Source organism: Achroia grisella, unplaced genomic scaffold (assembly GCF_030625045.1).
Source record: "Achroia grisella isolate CSIRO2021 unplaced genomic scaffold, CSIRO_AGI_Agris_v1 utg1186, whole genome shotgun sequence".
Taxonomy (NCBI): domain Eukaryota; kingdom Metazoa; phylum Arthropoda; class Insecta; order Lepidoptera; family Pyralidae; genus Achroia; species Achroia grisella.
Window position 1 is genome coordinate 3,170,397 of NW_026712592.1, and position 22,933 is coordinate 3,193,329.

Consider the following 22,933-nt stretch of genomic DNA (forward strand, 5'->3'; position numbering starts at 1 on the left):
ACAGCTAAGTATAGTGGAATAGATTAGAATAGAAAAATTCTTTATTTAAATAAACTTAATTTAACCACTTTTGAATATTCAGGAATTTGTCTCATCACAAGAAGAACGAATAAGAAACTTGCGTGGTGCTCTTTTAAATAAGTCTATATAAAAATCCGTGATAACATGAATGTATAATAATGTAATATTTAGGAAAAATTCTCGAAACACGAGAATACCTACATTTTTTACAACTCCAAGCAAGAGATATTTAAATGAAAATTTGAAAGTAATTCCGTCGACCGTCGACGTCCATAAACTAAATATATTTTTAATTCGTGTAATTTTTAATCTGGTAGAATATTTTAACATTATTTAACAGTTACCTCGTTAGGCATTTTTAAGACAGGAGACGGCCTCGATTGTTTAACAATTTAGCGCCACATTTCTTTCGATGGTCACAGGTTCGAGTCCTCGCACGGCACAAACATTTATATTTATTTGCATTGTTCTAGGTGTTTACTATTTACATTATTTTATGTAGGTATGTATATCGTATATATATAGGATCTGATTATTTTCGAACTGGATAAAGCTGCGCCGTGTCAAATAAATGGGTAAATTGTTCTGAGTTATAATTTGTCAGTAATATGTATTGAAGTGTATATTATGCCTGCTTGACAATAGTTTGCTGTGTAGTATCTTTTAGTATTCGCGCTCCTAGACCCAAGATCTGCCCTACTTCCGGGACTACTGACAATACGAATTAAATTCCAATTTAGTAAATAATTAATGTATCCATGTAATGAAGTAAAAATAAATATTATTATGTATCATCAATTTTAATCTTCTATAGAAATAATTGTCGTTGAAAATTACAATTAGAAAGTTTTTGTTCTCATTGCAGTTGGTATGGAATTATGAAGTAGGATATTCAACTGGTCGCTCAGATGTCGGATTTGTGGTTTAGTTCAATGAAATAATGCCGTGAAAGAATGCCCCGTAGGTGTTATCATTTACCAACACTCAGCCGACCAATTCGTTTCTTATGTGATTAGCTTATTCAAGCTGACGTCATATCCTATGATAAGTGGTATCAGTTACTTATACAGTACAAACTCGATATAACAAATCGGAAGGGAACAAGTAAATATTCCGTTTATCAAGTAATTAATTGAAATGAAGTTTATTATGCTGAGGTTATGTTGGTCTAAAATACATTATAAAGAGGTAAAAACAGAGCCATTTCAACTAGAATCTTTAACAGCAGCGATGAGAATTATTATTTACGAACAAAAGCGTCGAAATCTGTCGCTACATAAGTCACATACTATGAGATTAAAAGTCATACATTGGTGGGAATTTTAAATAAAGATTTTGGATTGACAAAATTCGTTATAAAGAGGTTGTTCGCAAAAAAAGTTCGCAATGTAAAGGTATATTTTACATTCACTCTTATGGATAATTCTAGGGGATTACAAAGAATTTGTTAAATCGAGAAAGTCGTTATATTGAGGTACGTTATATTAAGGTTATACCATGGTCCTCATATTGTGATGTGATGACAGTGATACTGATCATGCATATCCTTCAACGACTAAGGTGTCATGCATTCATAACCTATGATTTCACTGACATGCGATTTTATTCCTTTAAACTGAAACACAAGTGAGCTTGGCGGCAGAAATTGGAGAAACAGAGATATCCAAGTAGACGACTTATATAAAGTTTACAGTCGAGAGAGATTTGAATCCCTAGTGAATCAGACAGGATACGTATCTTAATTAACAAAACTGTGATAGAGTGATATGTGTAATAATGTAATAAGTGATAGAGCAGGCTGTTTGACTACGCACGGTAATTCACCAAACATAGGAAACACATATTCAGAATATCGGCGTGTTATTGCATTTCGCATGGTGAGCTGAGGATGAGACGACGCTCCTGCTTCCTTGTATCCCTAATTTTTTGATAATTCCTATACCCCCCTTCACAAAAGTGCGGCAACTCTCCTGCATTTTTTCTGGTGTTGCGGGTGCTTGGGCGCGGTAATCATTTACCATTAGGTATGCCACAACTTCGTTTACCGTTCTATAAAATATGCATGTTAACATTATTTTAAATTTATAAACATGCAGTGTAATCGTAACTAATATGTATTTATATAATTTAATTATATTATTCATGAATGTGTATATGTAAGAAAATTCCACTGCAGTACAACAAGAAATCCGTATGACTGCGGTACACAAGCTATTTCATGGCCATTGGTTTGAGTGTCTTTTTAGAATAACCAGCAATTAGTATAAAATAAATAACTTGTTTAAAATAGCCTTTTTTTTTAAGTGGATTGTGACATGATTCTGCATAATGGTGGGATGAGTATGAAATCAGGCGAGTTAGCCTGCCGTGACCAATATATCACGGTGGTTCAAAGGAGGGAGGTCGATCTGATATGGTACTTTGTTTGCAATTGAGTCTACATTATTATAATACTAAAGATATTTATATAAGCATGTATTATATTATCTAAATATCTTTAGACTAAAATACACATATAGATCATATTAAATACTACTAGGACAATAATAATAATCCATACATGTTTTTTAAGGAAGAAGGTCATGTATATGTATAAAGTATTCTACTACACATATAGTACTTTGAGCATATTTATTTACATTTTTTGTATATATTAATATTGAAGTTTAATAAATATATCAGTGGATGGGCGACTGTAACAAAGACAGTGGAACTGAATCCTTGCGTTAGCAGTCAGATCACGTGGTCCAATCGCTGCACTCAGATGGACCAGAATAAATACCGCCAGATATCTCAGTTTGATTCCAGCTCAATGTTTTGTACCGCTCTTGCTTCAATGCTGTAATCATGTTTGATATTTTATTTACTTCTATACTTATTACTATACTGTGTATATTATAATATATAGTCTTTTATAAGTTATCAAATATGATTTAATATGTTTACCAATAATATCATATCAGAAATATTTCGTCTGTAAATTTATAATTAAAAATTACAATTGTAATAATATAATTATAATAATAAATTTATAAGTAATGAAAAATATCAGATTTGGTTTTTAATAATAATAAGTAGTCTTAAAAATATTATTATTAAATATTTCATATAAATTTGATCTTCCAGATCGCATACAGACGCGTACAATTGTAGAATAGAATAATCTAACAAATTAAAGGCAAATAAACTTAAGGACTGATCAATAGCATGCCATAAACTCAGCTTAGAAGAATGGCCAAGAAACTCAACTATGATTTCCTCAAATTTTTGTTAATGATGTAATTTTTAATATTGATGTACATCAAAAATTCACAAGAGTAAAAGTGCAAATGTTTGTTCAAACTTTGAACATTTGTAATTAACAAAGCTATGTGACACATCCCCATTGTTTAGACGTTTGCGTATTTAGTTCCAATGTCTGATAGGGGCCTAAAAATAGGTTTTTAATTGACATCTATTTATTTCCTTGAAAGGAACCAAGGTGTCTTCCGCCAGTTAAGGTAAACAAGTGTACTAATCCAAGACAAGAATGGGATACTTTACCTATCAACAACAACAGAGCTCCGTCCATTTCATTATTCCATTAGTGCATTAACATTTATAAATTTACGTACTTGAATGAGATCAGACTATGAATTACATCTTAACCTCTCTCTACAATGAAATTGCATTAAATATTTATAAGCCTCAACATTTTAATATCAAAAGCTTCTGTATAAAAGCTCACATATTCTTTGTAACCACATTTCTACAGCTTTGAGCGTTGAAAGGTGAAGTAGATATATTTATTATAATTCAGCTTTTAACGCTGTTTATCTTTAACCATTGTTAAATAAACGTTGCCTAGTATAACCTCAAATATGTAATGGTAACTGACTATAGCCGTAGGCAGTGAAATTACAAGATAAAATGCATAAATAACACCTTAGTCCTCTGAAACGCATGAGTGATATCTAGAGTGTCACATAATAACGTGATGTTGGTACTATTCATGTATATGACGGATATCTACATAAAAATCAAAAAAGTATTTCGGCGATCTCTATAGAGGGAAAGGAAAAATTTTAAAATGCTTTCCAATGGGCGAGAAATTTTTTTATTTAAACTAATAAATTTTTATTTACTTCCGATTTCTTCTAATTTTCGATTCGATTCACTAATTTGAAATTTTATCAAATTAGTGAATCGAATATAAAATTAAGTCGAATGTCGAAAATATATTTTCCTTCTTGAAGTAACATAGAAAGTCACAATTGAGAAATGCTATAGATTTATTAGGGTTTTTAAGACACCAACGTGCCCGAGTCCGTTGTTTTATTTGTCCTAAAGTCCTCAGAATACCTCCAGAGGAGCGCTATCTCGACTTTATTAGGTTGATTAAGATATTTGAGTAATAGCGTAGCGTTTACCTGCAATTTGTCAAAAAGATAAAGGGCTACGTGATGCGAATTATCTTAAACAGCATTCGTCTCGCTGAATAATTGCTGACGTTCTTTTTAATAGCGTAAAAAGTTGAAAGTATTTTCAGATGCTGCAAACAGGAGTTTCACACAAATAATATCTATGCGTGTGTTCTTAGTGCTCGTGCTATGAGACCCGACGCATACGGAATATAATTAATAAAATTATAATAATGAAAATTTTTTTATGAATTTAATTAACATAACAAAAAGGTAAAAGTACATATATTTCCTTTATATGTATATGCGACCATGTACAGTAAGGACTATATTGTTGAGGTTGCAAATACATATAACAACGAAGTAAGTATCATAAATATTAATAAATTCGTATCTGTCTTTTTTAAAAACATTTTTAATTTTATAATATTATTTGTTCTTATAGAGAATGGCCACTTCCGTCATTTTAAAATTAGAATTAGAATTTAATATAATATGCTATTGCCCGTATAAGAACTATGATAGAGACGTTCTTTACAATTACAAGAATATTTGGAATGAAGTCGCAATCTCGTGGTTAATATGCATGACTTCCGACTTCGTGTTCCACGCTTCATTTCCTTTGGTTAGACAAAGTGGCCGAGTGGCGACGTCGCTTAGAATATTTAATTAATATGTTTATGTTAGATAAGTATTTATGAACAATAATAATAACAACCCAGGATATTCACACAATCCCATCTAACACCGAATTAAACAGACTTGTACTTTGATTACTAAACAACTGACAGAACTATTTGAATACAGTTTTCTGGTAAACGTAAATAAAATACTACTATATTCGTAATCTTGAATACAAATATGTATATCGTGCAAAAAATCGAACCCGGGAATTAAGGCGGCGTGCTAAATCGCTAAACCATCGAGGCCGTCAACTTTTTGATGAAACAGAAAATAAGCAATATGTTATCTTATACTTGGAAGTATTCGTTACTTTGCCGTTGTTAAATAACGTCGCACAGACCACAAAACATATGGAACTTTGAGGGGAGAGACGGTTAACGTGATTTTTCGCTCTGCCTCACGAGTATAAGAAACTTTCAACAAAAAATCATTTGTTTTCTCTCTGTTTTTGTTGTACGTGAACAGGGATTAAAAGTATTTTCTTAAGAAATATGTAATACATACTCCACATATATACCAAATTATTTGTATTCTCTGCTACGAGACTATCTTATATACGAGGATATCCTTTATATCTATAATACAATAATAAAGAAAAATCGTGCCTTTCTAGCATGAACTTGTTACAATAAAATTATCAATTTATTTTACATATTTTTTATTACATGATGGCAATAATGGTATGGTATAGATTTTTTTGCAGTCATGAAAATATTCGAAAAAACTTAACCGCAACGCGCTTTAGTTTGAACTCACCAGATTGATCTTATTTAGTAGATAAGTAAGTCTATTACTGATTCTTCTTATGATGAGAATATATACCGAATGAGTGGTGTGAGTAAAATAGTTATATAATCGTTTATTTAAATAAGGATTATATCTATTTCTATTTGCGAGTTTAGATATAGGGATTATTCATACAAGTTAAAATATTAGCAATAAAACATTTGTTCTATAATGTTTATGTTCTGTCACATAATTAAAAGGATTTCTATTTTGTATATTTTCTCATATAACTATTTCTATTGTACTTACATTAAATGAATATTATGGTATACCTACCAGATAAAATAATTTAAATTAAACACTTTATTTTTTAAGAAATACGTCTTTTCATGATCATTTGTTGTTTACTAAAATATCATAAAATTCAGTTATATAATTATTATTATTAATATTAACAGACGAATTATTTAAATAAATAAATATTGTGTCGCAATGACTGGAAATCAGAACGGAATTCCTATTGTGTATAGCGCGTCACATTTACAACATCCAACGAAGCTATGAATAAATTTCCAACTTCGTTACTAGGTGGATTGGCGGGCTTGGTAGCAAGGAGCTGCCGGGTTCTGATGCAAATTATTTATGGACTGATATCGTGCACTCCATGGATCATAGTGAATTATGTTAGTGCTATAGAATAGGTATCTTCCTGCTATAAACTTAAAGTTTAAATTCCGTCATTCGCGATGCAATATCTACATACATGATTATGTGAAGAAAAACTTCTCGTGTACTTCTTTTTCTGTTACAGAGATTAGCGCGTCTCTTCCGTATATTAATATTAGTGGCGTACCAGGTCTTCGCCCGGGTGTTCGTAGCTTTGTGAGTTCTATACATATATAAAGTATATCTTACGTTATCTGTGAATTTTCAGCCACATTCTGCTACGAAGACGTTTCTGAGGCATCGTTCGGGTTGTCACCAGCTGCCGAATTTCAGCATCTAACACACCGAATACAATGCTAGCAATGTTCTGTGTCTGGTTGATCTCCTAAAAATCTTAGTAGTTATTTTGATGAATTCAAGTAGTTAACAATTTAGTCCCCATGCACTAAATTTTATTATTTATATTAAATCTGGTTGTGTTGCTGAAAACACAACCAGATTTAATATTAATCTAATAATCTCTTACGTAGACTAAAAGAGTCAACACGATTCTGAAATAAAATCTATAAAAGGGCAATATTATCTAAAAAAGACTGATATAAAAATGTAAAATTTTTAAACTTTCAAAGATAAACTATATAATTGGTTGTCAGAAAAAATATTTTATAATATTAAATTGTTGATATATTTTAATATGTTTATATTTTAAAGACATTAACATACATCACAAGTAAAGTACATTCTTTATACTTCTTATATATTTCAAAACTCTATTATTATTAACTATTTAAATAAATAAATTTAAAAAACAATATTCTCCAGAAAGTATACTGTGCCTCATAAATTACCCAGACTTACAATCTCAAAATATTTTATACATCGTCACACAGAGCTAATACTGGAGCGATTTCCCCGATAACTAGGATGTGACGCAATTACAGTGTAATAAATCACTAATTCTGGATATATTTTGTAGTTCTGTAAATGTATTTAGGACTAAAATGCTAGAATTAATTAAAACTACCTACATTTAGCATTATATTTATACAAGTTTATTAATTAAAATTAGTCAGTAATTGTTACAATTACTTACAAGATATTTCATATCTTTATTATCACGTGTCTATGTGTATATCAGTAAGTGTCATATGTATAAGGACTAGATGTAATGAACAAGTCATATTGAAGGTATATGTAATAAACTGCCTCCATTAATAAAATAATAACAAAAAATACTACATTGTCTAAATGTCATATTTATTTATAAAATGGTCTTATTCGTAATGTTTTATTTTGTATTATTATTTATACGTACGCTGTCTCGCCTCTGATGGTCAAAATGTAAATCAGTGCTTTTATATAACTTGGATAAAGCTCAGTAGAAATGATGAGGGGAAGCCACTTTCAGCGTTACCAGTTATATATATTAAAAACATTATTGTACTACTTCTCTACTAATACTAATATAATGCTGAATAAATGTCTCTATTATTATAGATATGATGGTAGATGATACAATAAATGAATAAATAATTAATGTTGTTATCTTCCACATTGACAAATATTTTTCAACGTTATCAATAAATGCACATAAACATCAAAACACACAATAACATTCCGTAATAGGTACTCCGTATCATGTCAGTATATTTATGTATTTATTCATTTCCAGGAAACACGGTACAGGTTGGGCCATCCCGTCTCAATTTCGTCCGATTTCTGCTCCTGACATTTGTCTGTCAAAATATAATGCGTGCTTATCCAACATATCGCATTTCAAGACATTGAGAATAAATATGAATACAAATGAATATTTTAAATATTTATTTACTTAGGTATATCAACGGGCGCATTGTACTGTGACATATGATTGTACAAAATGGTTTATATCTTACTGATGAACTGCAAGATGCTGCAATTTAAAATACCTGCAGAATAGTAATAATGTTTTTGGATATAGTTGCACAGTACTTACAAATTAGTCATACATAACACTCTTAAACATACACACACTGCACTTGGTTTCAGCCCGAAGTGTCGTGGAATACGCCACTAAGCGTAACAAACCATGAAAAGCTGAGAAGAAGAACTATAATAATATCCTGGACAATTCACATAAAGTCATCTAATCCCAAGGTTAGCAAAGCTTGTGTTATAGGTTCCTATAATACCTATTGGTGGATCTATTGGCTTTGCGGCGAGATATTATGTGTGTGGTGTGCATTTTCTACAGCATTTATCATGGTGAGTGTTCTGTGGAATTTTTCACATTAATAACAACTGCTGAATTTCAGCATCGAACCACCCTCTAGAAAGTAAAATATCATTCCGACCATCTGGATGAATGGCGATCCTCTACCATGCGTTTTTCTTGCAGAAACTTTTTGCCGCGCATAACCAGGTTATAAAATCACCTTCCAGCAATGGCATTTCCGAACCGTTACGATATTGAAACCTTCAAGAAAAGAGCTTATTTCTTCTTAAAAGGCCGATAACGCACTTGCATTTCCCCTGGTGTTGCAAGTGCTCATGGGCGGCGGTAATCACTTACTATAGGGTAAGCCACAAGCTCTTTTACTATGCTATAAGAAAGAAAAAAGTTTCAAAGCATTTAATATCCAGTATGGACAAGATGAAGGTCGACCTAACAAGGTAGATTGCTAGCAATGGAGCTACTAGTACATGTAACTAACAATTCCTTCAACATATAAATGACGGTTGCTGCTCACCATTTATCATTCCTGTTATATAAAAAAAAACGAAATTAAATAAATGAACGTACAAAACTGGCACATAGCCCTTCAAACTGAGAAATAAAATTTCCGCATGAATAATAAGCGGATAATGTTCCTGAACTCTCGTGGCTATTTAGAAGTGAAACTCTGATTCGGTCCAACTTGGGAGGTAGCCAATACAATCCTATTGAAACTTTTTCGTTCGGGAAAAACTCAGGGATCGCCCGAGACAATCCCGGAACGAAATAATTCCGAACTAAACTTGTCACGATTGTTCGTTACAATTGTGTCGTGTTTAGGGTTCCGTTGATTACATTATTTATTTATTACTATTTTTTTCATCAGAATTATTATATGGATCATAATTTATATCGAATAATAAGGTACATATGCAATCTCACCGCTCAAATGATCAACGTTTGGGTAGAAGAGGGAATACTGAAGGTGTACTGAAGACTGAAGTTACGAGAGAAGGTACATGAATGCATTAGAAAAAATATATCAGAATTATAATATTTGGATACTTAGAAATTTCTATAGGAATAGCAAATACAATTGAGATCAATACAAATTTTATAAAAGCTAAAATTTGTCTATCGACCTGCTTATCACAACTAAAATATTACATAATACAAATCAAAATATTACAACTAAACGGCTGAAATTATTTTAATTAAATTTAACGTAAAATCAGAATATATCAGAGTGGACGTAGACTATTTTAAATCGATAAAAGCAGACGAAGTTACAGAAGCTATATGTTTACTCAAAAAAGAATGAATAAAGTGTGTGAAATAGGGAATCCAAGTTTCTGCAGATAACATCGGTAAAAACTAGTCAGCTATAAAATTGTGTTACATTTTTTTAACAATTTTAATATACATGCCGCATTCAAATTTTTGTTCCCTAACTGGGTTATGAATGTGGAACAATTCAATTCTATTCGAGATAATCAAATATTCTCGGTCCGTAAAGAGTGAGATATTACGACAAGAGAACATTATACAGGGTGATAATCACTTAAATTGCATTGTCATTTCACAGGCTACGCAATGTTTAATGAGAGTTTACCTTAATGAAAATGAACTCATGAAAACTTTGTTGACACCAGTGTTGAGAATGAAACTTACGTTCAGTTCTTTATTTTGTATTTATTTGTTTATTATGAAAGGAGTTTAAAATACATATGTATGTATGTACATATGAAAGGTGTAGTGGTGACAACATAATGTTTAAGTAAAATATTTTCAACCAACGGTAGGTTGGCAGGTTTACGATATTAAAATAACATGCAATGACAGTATACAAATAATAATAATAATAACCCAGGAAAAATCACGTACCGTCGTTTAGTTCCAATCTAAGCAGAGCTTGTGTTATGCGTACTAAACGATAGTAATATTACACATATATTATAGTAAACAACCACATTGTGCAATCAGCTTCCAGCTATGGTATTTCCGAACAGAGACGATATTAAAACCTTCCTTCAAGAAAGAAAAGAGGTTATTCCTTACCTTACCAGGCCGGCAACGCACTTGAAATTCCCCTGATGCTGCGGGTGCTCATTGGGTGCAGTAATCACTTACCATCAAGTGAGCCGCTCGCTATGCTATAAAAATATATTATAAAGTAAATAGTGTTTCTTGGAATCCCAACCTAAGAGCAGTTCTCGATATTACCACTATAGTATGGACAGAATGACGTGCGAAGTTTTCTTTTATATAATATCTGTATGTTAGAGAAAATAGAAACACTTACCTACTGGTACACGTTCCGTCGGCTGCCTGTGATGCTGAATCAACGTGAAACGCTAAAAGCATTCGATTGCATCTCTATGTAAACATGACGTTTCTGTATACAAGGACTGAATTGAGTGGCATAAGTGTAATTACATCTTTTCTCTTTTAGAATAAAGCATATTTTTATCCAATATTAAAAAGGATGAGGCCAAAAACTTTACTTAAATTTTAATGTAACATAACATAAAAATGTTAGTTCATTAGAATAATACACATCAACGATTCAGAGGCATTATCAATTATCGACGAGAATTGAATATAACTTTTGATATACTATATTTGAACATAGTAGTGGGAGAATGTCGTATTAATTTTGTTTGTTATCGGTGTTTCCGCAGAGTCAGTAATCTAAATTTAAGTACAAAGTTTGTTTAGTATCGACCAGATTTGAACTTACTGCCTTTTGCTCTAAATTTGGGATGATTAACCAATACGCTACGCGGTGCTAATTTGATTGATTGCTATCATGAACAAGTGGAAATTCTTTATTACGTTAAGGTTAGAATGATATAGATAAGCAGATATTTTCTTAATCATTATTGGTAAGTATCACATAACATTTAGGAGCTGAGAATAAATAATAAAGTCAGAAGTTTGACACATGAAAACGATTTGTGCTTGTAATATATATCTTTATTAATGTAGGACTATTACAGATTATTATGATTGTCACTGTCGTCAGTTCGGAGTGTTATCGAGCTACGAAGTACTGACAAGAAACTCAGTTCTTATTCTTTTCAATAAGCTTGTACATTTTTATAAAAATAAAGATTCATTTCTATATTCAAATTAGGAAGAATAGAGTCACCACCAGCAATTTTTCAAAAGGAAATTGTTTAATCAAGTTGTTGAAATAAATGGTGTAAAGTCTGAGGGAACTAGTATTAAAATGGGTGTTCCTCAGGGCTCTATTCTAGGTCCTTTCTTATTTTTAGTTTACATAAACGATCTTCCTTATATGGTAGAAAAGATAGCTGACATAGTTCTGTTTGCTGATGATACTTCATTAGTGAATCCATTCGTTTTAAATTTAACTGCGGGTAAACCCACAGGTCATATATGTGTATATAGTAATTACGTGTACTACGGTCCATAGACATATTTTAGGTAGTATGGAATTAATCTGAGTTGTCCAACTGAGTTAAATCGAACTCAACCCATTTTATAATGAAATGCTATTTGGTGGTGATTGACATAAAACTTGTAACAATAACAAACTGATTTTACCTAAATGTCCCGTAAGCTCAATCTGCCAGAAAAAAGATTTAAATGTCAAATAAAACAGTTCCTTTGCAAAAAAGTTCACACGATAATAATGTTTTTATAGAAAAAAAAATAGCGGCAAATTACCGAAACTGAGAAACAGCTTGCATTCATGGCGGCATTTAAAAGTTAATGCGGGTAAACCCACAGGTCATATATGTGTATATAAAAGACATATTGTTGAAACCATTTTCAGTTTCATTAACGGTTATACCTCAGTTTAACGGTTGTAATTATGTACGCAATTTGGCTCGAATTTTACTCTGAAAGCTTACATAGGCTATGCATTTATACAAGTAATCGTTAATTATGCTTTGGCTGTATGGCTTTTCATGTTTAATGCTTGCTTATTGTTGCATAAACTCATTCGTCAACACAATTTATAATGAACTAGATGTATTGCGCGGTTCTACTCGCCTGAAATCAGATAATAAGTATCCTATATGACTGCCATACATAAATTACGTTACATATTAAGGGGGACAAAGTGTGACAATGTAGAGGTTCAAATTTGAAATTCTTTACAATTTTATGAATCTAGGACCTCATCCTCCAGAAAGCGTCTTAGATTTTGTGACTATGTGATGCGATAACAAACAGACAGATTGACATTTTTCTATTTATAATATTACTGGATTATACAATATATATATATATATTTATTTATAACAGTGTAATATAATAGATTTAAAAAAGGTCTAGAATAATAATGTATGTCCCAATGGGACAACAATAGCCTAATGCAGAGAGTAACATAATATTGTAATGCTTTTAATATTTCACGGTGTACTATTCTCGATGTTAATATTTTATTTTGTGTTGTCTTGACGTTTTTGGGTACGAAATTGTGTCCCTTTGGGACTGAAATTCTATTTTCATATAAATCCCTTCAATTTATCGTATATTGTTTACATGCGGTTTCGGCTGTTTCTTTTAGTTAAAGATAGCCTTGTGATCCCCATATCTATTACCGTATCAAATTTCATTAAGTTAATATAATGTAATAATAACACTGGATAATTCATACAGCGCTATATAGTCCCAAGCTAAGCAGTGCTTGTACTGTGGGTATAAGATGTGCAGGTCATACTTTCATTCTCGCAAGGTTGTACCTTAATTAAACTCTGGACCATTGGAAGACAGTATGTTAAACCGCTAAATCACCAAGGTGTCAAAGTCTGTTAAAGTGTCAAAGTCTGCGTTAGAGTAGTTTAGTCGCTAACAGCTAACAAAAAAGCAGACAGACCTTCTCCTCATTTACAATATTAGTATTTTGTCCGTCTAAAAACTATATCTAATACTACCTAGTTCTTTAGTTATACAACAATATTAGAAAGGAAGTCGCAATCTCGACGTGGTTAATATGCATGACTTCCGACTTCGTGTTCCATGTTTCCATTTCCTTTAGGTTTGATTTAGTAGTAGAAAGATTATAAACAAACAGACACTTTGGAATTGGTATTTACCTTCAAGACTTTGGTATGAGAAATGTCCTGGACTAGTTCGTAAGAGAGAAGAGAGACGAACCTTTTAGCGTTCCATGGATTCACCGTGTGACGGGTCCATCGTGTGGCAGAGAGGGAAACTCCGACCGGGACTTCGTCATCTGGATATCGGTTTAAGAGACCCCTTTGCCGAAGTTGTTCAATATTCACCTCTACTGCTCGTGTTTCTCTCCTTACCCCGCCAAACTCTGGTAAGAGCATACAAGAGGAGCTTTAGAGAAACGTTCTAGCATGTAAGAACCCACTGTAGTTCTAGACAGGCCAAGATGTTTTAGAAGATTGTAGAGAGATTTCGCTGGTATACCTTCCGCTCCCATTTCGATTCCATTTAACATGGTCTTTAGCTATATTTGTTTCCTATACTACAGTGAGCTCTACCAGTATTCGTTTGTTTTTTCGAATATAGTAATATATTTGGTCTGGATGGCTAAACATCTACATTCTCTGGGATTTTAGAAAATACTGTTACTCTTAGATATATAATAGTAAAATTCGACGCAATAAGGAGCGGTAACTTAATAAATTTTCAAAGAAAGCTCTCACTATCCGAGCGCCCGCTGTTTAATATATTATGTTCCGGGTTATAATCGGAGAGCATCCGCGTGCCCCACCGCAGCGGGCGATCTAACAAATTGTTATTGGGGGTAAGTTCTGATAAAAATGTCTTCCGAGGAATGTCTTAATAGATAAATAAACGTTAAAACTTTATATTTAGTTATATAGTTGCGAACTACTTACGCCATGTGGAACGTTAGTCATTCTGATTTCACAAAAAAATGAAAACACGCGTTATTTTAAAAGGTGTTTTTTATAATAATAATAACAATATAAATCCACAGTAACAGTTTTTATGTAAATACATACACAATATACATTCAGGATGATATAAACAGTCATAGGAATTGAACCCGCGACCATAGGAATTAAAACGGTGTGCTAAACCGCTAGAACACCGAGGCCGTCGAATAACTTCATTGTATTTAGAATCATACTTATTACCTCATTGAATTAATGTTATGTAATAGCTTGAACTTAAAACCTAAAATGTTATGTATTCCAATGTTTTGTAAGGGATTACAAGTATAACTCACAAGTTACTTGGTTCGAAAATCTATTAATGTCAAAAGTTGTCCGCAAAAGGACTTCCGCGGGGTATTTGCGAAACTTTTTAACTTGTCCTAAACTTGGAATCGGTGTCTTCAAAAAGACACGAGAAACCCATTAGAATGGGACCATTTTCGTACAATTGTATCAACCGTGGTCATGATTATATATGTATGATAACAGATACGTTCGTGAAGTAAAATCCTTTGTTATTTTTATCTGATTGTCGAAATTATGTACATTAGTACCTTGACACAATAAAAGTAATCTAAATATGTTTGAAATTGTTAATAATGTTTTTACAAAAAGTACTGAATAACAATGTAGGTAATAGTAGGTCTAATAGGTCCATTTCCGACACTATCCATTAAACGACTTATACTAACACTAGCTGTTCCCGCGACTTCGTCCAAGTGGAATTTAACTTTATTTTTCTAAATAGTCATAGTAGCTTTATGCATGCAAAGTCTCAGCCCGATCGGTTTAAAATTGACAAAGTTTCATACAAACTTTTATCCCCTATTTTATCCCCTTGGGGGTAGAATTAATCAAAATCCTTTTTTAACGGATGCCTACGTCATAACATCTACTTGCATGCCAAATTTCAGCCCGATCCGTCCAGTGGTTTGGGCTGTGCGTTGATAGATCATTATGTCAGTCACCTTTGAGTTATATATATTTAGATGTCCATTTTTTTATTTTTCGATTTCTCAGCTATAAGCTAATTGTTTTACGACTTATATGACTTATCTTTCTATTACAGCACACTAATTTTCAGTTTTAACCATACTAGTGAACAGTAATTGAGTTATATAGGTCAGCAACCTGCTTTTTATATACATATATACTTAGGACATTTTTTTAATGCAAAACTTCTATAAAAAATACTCAAATAGTAGTGTAACCCGTGTTAAAATACACATATGTTACAAGAAGTGAGCAATTCTGTTTTGAACTATTTAGAGAAAGAGTTATGGATACAAATATTCCCGGTGCGGCGGATCCAATATATTCAACAGCGAAACACAAATTTTGCTCACATTTCACTAGTCCCAATAAACTAAAACAGTCAATATTACTAATGTGGGTGGTAACACACGCAGAGCGGAGTGCTAAGGCATGTGAAGCTATTAATATAAACTTGCGCTGCAAACCGCAGCAGGAACTACTAGGAATTTGACGCAATATATTGTAGAGAAAGCTTTTTCGTAAAGTCGGATTCCAACATACCTACATTCAAATAGGATATGTAAGATTGTTCATGTGTTCAAAGTTATATGTTATTTTGTATATGCGATCTTATACAACTTATTAATAATTTCATAAGTCAAATTTTGACAATACTGCTGTTCTAATCAGCTTTCAATAGCTTTAATTAATGACAGCCTCGGAGGTCTAGCGGTTTAGGATACCGCTTTCCTTCCCATGGTCGCGGGTTTGATATCTCGTATGGTGCAAACGTTTATATGCACGAGTATGATTGTTTGTATCGGTCTGGATGTATGTTATGTCTGTATTTACAAAAAAATTCTAAGTATTTATATCAGTTGTCTAGTAGCCATAACAGAAGCTCTGCTTACCGTGGGACTAGATGGCACTGTATTAGTTGTCCAGGGTTATTTATTTATTTAATTAATTTTCTCGGGTTTAAATAAACAATTACGCTAGTTCGTCTCGTCTAGGTTTATGAGAACGACGCAATGCGTTTCAAATATAAAAGTGCGATATGTTTTCAAGTAGTGTCATTAATTGTATCCCGCAATTGGACCGTACTGACAACAATATTTAGATATTTATTGAATATTGTACCTATAAATTATGAAGGAATATTTTTTATTATTCACTAGTCGGCCAATTTCAATCTCAAAAGAATAGTAAATTGCAATGGTTTAATTAATCGCTATCAGTTTAGTTAATATTTAATACATTTAGTTTTTCGTAGCAATTATACATAGTTATTGAGAATAAGTTACTTATTCGAAATTGGCTGTTTTATCGTTTACAGTAATGGAATGGTACACTCGCCTGTGCTAATAGTTTACGCAGGTCACCAGTGGAAAATGAAAACATGAGGTTAGGTCAGTTAGCCCATCGTGGTAAATTTACCATGAATTTATTACGATAGTTCCCTTTGTCCCAACAAACAAAACAATACTGTATTTTTTATAAATGTACAACTTATAATTTACCAAATCATATGTACATATATTAAAAAAATAACTAAATATTATTATTGGGGTAACAAAAATGGTATTAATTTTTTTTATACAGCTAGACAACGTTCATCGTTAAAGCTTTATAAGTTAACAAGGTAATAAAATCAAGTTTCGCCGGTAGCTGAGAAAAGTCGCAAGGTGAATCTCTTTTCGTAGTGGGATGATAATGGTGACATCCGGGGTTTTAGGCGAAATCCCTCGCAACCAAGACGAGAGGATTCCGCCGCAGTTCGGATCCCTTGTAGCCAGCGAAATCCTGGATACCGAGAATTGTTATAGGAAACAATTCGTGAGCCACGATCTTGAGAATGGGAAGTGAGATTGCACATTTTATTAGAAGACTCCCCAAAGAAATAATAATGTTTTATGCCCCATTCATACGTAGTTATATTATTTTAATATATGTTATGTTAATATATTTATTTATTCCCATACTACTGATCCGTCTCGGTTTCAACTGTATAACAATATGTGAAAGAGTTTCTTAAATCGCTGCAGCGGCCGGAATCTACTTTCATATTAAAAAAAACTGCTTTTTATCTTTATAATATGTATAAAATTCAAATGTAATAGGGCATACAAAATCGCGAGTAAAACCTGCTGGATATATAAAATAATAAGCCATTCGGTCGTTTGTCTAAAGGAATGAGACAATCGTAATTGTGACAATATTATTTTTACGTAAAAGCATCTTTACGATTCAACTGGGATGGTTTCTATTCTTGCAAATTATCTTTTTCACGATCCATGACTGTTTCAAGAATTTTATGGGCGCATGAAAATTTTACTACAAGTGGTGAGAGTTTCACACAAAAGTGTGAAAGGGAGGCCTGCGATCTGTCTCTTTCGGGCAGGCTTAAATAAACGCACAAGAGTCAAATTTAACTAAACGCCAATGGTAATTTTAGGGTTCCAAAAGTTTATAGGCCTCTGTTGTGTCATAATAGACCTACACCGCTCTTGTAATCGCCCAGACTCGCTCCAGCTATAGAGCTTAGCAGGAATTCCCACAATTACGGGATCTTATCAGGGCAATGAACCCGAGGAATTCGTATGTACGAGTATTTACTTAAGTTATTATAGGTATTCCTTTACCATCTCTACAATATCTGGCTGTGTTTTGCTCGGTTTAGTTCCGATTCAAACATAAATTCATAGCTGTAATAACAAATTACTAAATGATTGCTCAAACTTGAAAAATATTTCTTAATAAATTGAACTTAGGGAAACTTAGTGATTTATGTGTAATCTTAAAGCCCATTGTATATAGTGCCGTCGGCAAATCATTATAAAAAAACTCAGTAAAATAAGGAATGTTTTCTTTTTCCTTTTGCAACTATTCTATTACTTTTTCTAAAAGTTAGTTAATGGCTTAGTTTGTTGGTACTCTTAATATCTACATATGCGTAGTAATTTTTTTTATTCATTACTAAATATCTGCACTTCTGTCTATAAATCTCTTTCACTTACTACAATTATTTCCTTAAAATGTTGTTTCGATACTATCTAACTTCTCCCTTGAATATATGTTCAATTATGAATAAATAAATGTATCCGAAACAAAATTGATATTTCTTGGTCATTTGAGATTTGGTTATGATTTAAGTTTAGTTTCTTTATTATTAATTGCACAGAAATAACGAATTCAATGTAAACAAGCTTAAACGCTGTACTTTTTTAATAACACATGATGCTTTTAATTTAGCTAAATATAAGATGTTTAGGACAGAATTCGATTCTGAGATCCCGAAAGCGAAACCTGCTGCTTTTACAACTAACCTGTCACCAGCATATAGTGGAAAACCAACGACATATATAGTAGTCATATCAAAGATCACGTACATTGTGCACCAAGCGGCACATCGGTACATTATCAACAAGCGGTCCTTTAATATTGCAGAAGAGAGTACGTGACACCGGCATTATTGTATCGGATACAAGGAGGTTTTATCAGACTTACTTTTACAGACAACTAGTTATAACCCGCGACTTCGTTTGCTTTTTTCATTCATACATTCTTCCTTTTTTGCATGTTAAACATTGAGAGTTGTTCTGCAGTATGTTTAATATTCCATTCACATGAAAAAAATACATAAGCATAAAATTCGGGAAAACTATAAAAACTATTGCTTTTTAATTTTGCTACGCCATTTATCAATAATAAATTAACCAATTATATAACATTATCCAAATTGTTAATACACCCTCTCTCATGATGCACATCAGGGGGGGGGAGGGGGGCGTAATACATACACAGACACACTTAAAACTAAAAGTTGTATAGCTTTACCTCGTAGATATATATTATATTTTTAAGGCGTATAGTAGTGTATGTTTCCGGAGAAAGCCTGGAGATCTTCTGTACAGGTTTCGACCTAGTTCAGACTCTAACAAGGAATAAACTTAATTAAAAAAACCTCAGTCAAAAAATCAGTATCAATGCAATGGTTTAGAGCTCTTTGAAGCTGAACGCTTTCTAATACGTCCGTTATTCATATTCCAGTAGAATAATAAAATTGTTATCAAACAGCGTAATGAAAAGTTAGTGGTGGCAAAGATAAAACACACCTTTAAGAGATATTTTGGAATACTTCTCACTTTTATTGGTTTCCTGTGGTTCTTTTAGCATTGTCTCCGAGAACATTAAACTTTATGCAGTTATAAAATGGACGGAGTTCAAATATTGCTGACAAGTGTCAGATTTATTGGCGCCAAAAATCTCGCCTAAATTATGTATCTTTTGTCACATGTTTTCTTTAGATGTGACAAGCAAAGGGCGCTTGACTGTACAATCTAATTTTTGTTTTAATATAAATATTTATTAGTACTCTTCATAATAGGCAAAAGCCTCCCCTTTTTTCATAAATTGATTCCAACAAGCTTTTCGTTTGAATTCAGTAGTCTAAACTGATTTATGATTGGACAAATGTGTGAGTAACATGATTACTACAAAACTATTACATAACAACGTATTACAAAAGTATCTGAAACAAATATTAGCACTAAAAATTGGAGAATACTAATATAATATTTTTTATTACTGGGTAGCATTACACTTTCAATTCTTAATAAGAGATTATATTTTTAGATAAATATTAATGACAATAATTGGGTATTTGATTTTGCATATAAAAAGGAGATCGGGCTAAACCGTCTTTTAGATTAATGTTTTTCCATTACCGTGAGAGTCAGAAATTTAAATTCATACGTTTTCGGTATTAACCAGATTTGAACTCGGAACCTTTACTCTATCGGTTGACTACACGACTTCGAACGACGATCTCTTAAAAGATAAAATTTTTAATTAAATATTTGTAGATAAGAGTATTAGTGTACTTATATATATTTCACGAATTGCGTTCGCCGGAAACGTAATTCGTAATTCTAGAGCCCTCGATATTCCTAGAACAGCAACGGATTTGCTAGGACAAATTTATTATTTCTTAGAAGACATTTGTGCTAATTTATTTCAATTTCCTTTGAACTTATTGGATAGAATATGGCCTTCCATTTACCTTAATTATCATTAACCTCGTCCCCGAATTTATATTACCACATTTCGTCTCCCCAATAAATATCGGAAGCCTTTGAAATGGGAGAGTAATGACGGGAAAAATAATAATATAATATGCAATGGGTACACAGAGTAAATTCCGGATGATTGAAATAAATTACCTATAATATTTAGAAAGTATATTGTAGCATATCTTTTTAATCATATATTTTATATATGCGATACTTAACGTGAATTTGCACAATGTAATATTATGTTATCTGTGGCCTTACTGACATGACCTCATGCAGATGGTGATAAGTTGTTTATTATCCGCCGCTGGTGCCTCGTCAGCGTACACGGTTAGCGCAGGCGGTTGCACCATTCCATTATCATCAATTAAAAATCCCTCATGCCAGAACGGCCTCTGGAAGATTAAGGTACTGTCTCCATAGCCTATAATTGCACAGTAGGTAGTAAAAAATAGCAATAAATGTCTATCAATTAGTACTAATTGCTCGCCCACTTGACTTTTTCAATCGTACAAAAATACCCAAATAGAAAGAAAAATTAAATAAAATTTTCCGTAGACGCCTTCAGAATAGAATTTCAAATGCTGTAAGGGTTTATGTCGCTTAATTATAAGTATTTTAAAAACAGAATATGCTTTGGTGAAAACGGTAAAGTGACGCCCACTCAGTACGTATTTATACTGACGTAAAATATCACAGTTCTTATTTTTATATGCATTGATTAAACATTAAGATGAGAACGCGTCCACATTCACAAATATTTAATGTAGGCAGTTTATATTTATTAATTATAAGTATTTTTTAAAAACAGAACATGCTTAGGCTAAATGGAAAAGTTACTTCAAAAGTATCTATAATAATATAATAATAACACAGTTTTGATTTCTATTGACATGAGAATGCATTCATATTCACATATATTTAATGTAGGCAGTTTATATTTATTAATTATAAGTATTTTTTAAAAACAGAACATGCTTAGGCTAAATGGAAAAGTTACTTCAAAAGTATCTATAATAATATAATAATAACACAGTTTTGATTTCTATTGACATGAGAATGCATTCATATTCACATATATTTAATGTAAGTAGTTTGTATTTCTTAATTTAAAGTACTTTTTAAAAACAGAAAAAGCTTAGATTAAGTGACTTCCACTCAGTACTTACCTATAATGACATAATAATAGCACAGTTTTAATTTGAATTGCGACCTTTAAACTTTGAGATGAGAATGTGTTCATATTCACAGTCATACATTTAATTTAGACAGTTTATATTCCTTAATTATAAGTATTTTTTTGAAACAGATTATGCTTAGGTGATATTAATAATAGTAATACTACAAAAACCACGTTACGAGAAACAACTTATAAGTATAAATACTGTGAATTAGACATAGACATGCTTTTGCTTACTCTCCCGTCAACCCTGTCCCATTCTCTTGGTATCAAAATTATAACGGCCTGAGCCGAAATTCGAACCCTTGACGGTGGCCTCAGCCTGAAGTTGTATACGTCAGGAGTAGCTGGACCTTCAGCCGGTCCACAAGTACTTTCGCGGGTTTCAAGTGTCACCTACCTTGCAATATATAAACATTTGTGTATTTTTTAATTATTATATTAGTATGTAACTATGGGTAGGAAAAATAATGCAATGAAAATCCTAGCTGGATATAAATGTGTAAATGTTGATACAGCGGATGTCCGCTCTTTATTGGCCGGGAATACGTGGCAGCAAGTTTATCGCTTTCAAACTTCATATTGGACAGCCGGAGGCTATAGTTGTGCTTAATATTCGCAGCCATTGTTTGAGAAATGTACAAAGGCGTGTAATAACACGTGTAGGAATAGCTAATAAGTTAATTACATTATTATTATTATCATCATCATATTTCAGTCACCAATCAGTTCGCTTTGTGAGCTGTCTTTCTGTTTAAAGGGAGATATAGCAGTGAAATTCTAAGTATTCTAAGGTCATAGCACCTTAGACCTCAACTAAATCTCTTCAATGATGTAAACATAGATAACAAACCAAAATTAATGCAAGTAACGGTGGAAGGCAAAATGTCGCGTATTACTTCACATTACACTAAAAAAGTGGCATATCAGAAGTTGCGTTTTCCACGATATCGCCAGTTGATAATTTATTTCTTTATTTTAATTATTTATTTATTCAATTTAGGCTACGTGGCCCATATTATAAATACAGTAACATACGTCTTAAGTTAATAATAATACAATACACACGAAAGTTTGTGAGTATGGATGTTTGTTACTCTTTCACG

The 22,933-nt window shown here is 32.3% G+C and overlaps 1 protein-coding gene across 1 annotated transcript in view; it reads left to right on the plus strand.

The window, feature by feature from the left end:
• Positions 1–17,441, plus strand: part of LOC131854496 (uncharacterized) — a 37,235-nt gene extending 19,794 nt beyond the window's left edge. The window contains exon 4 of the mRNA XM_059205627.1: positions 17,311–17,441. Within this exon, the coding sequence (XP_059061610.1) occupies positions 17,311–17,441 (131 nt within the window). The remainder of the gene's footprint in view (positions 1–17,310) is intronic.
• Positions 17,442–22,933: the final 5,492 nt, after the last annotated feature.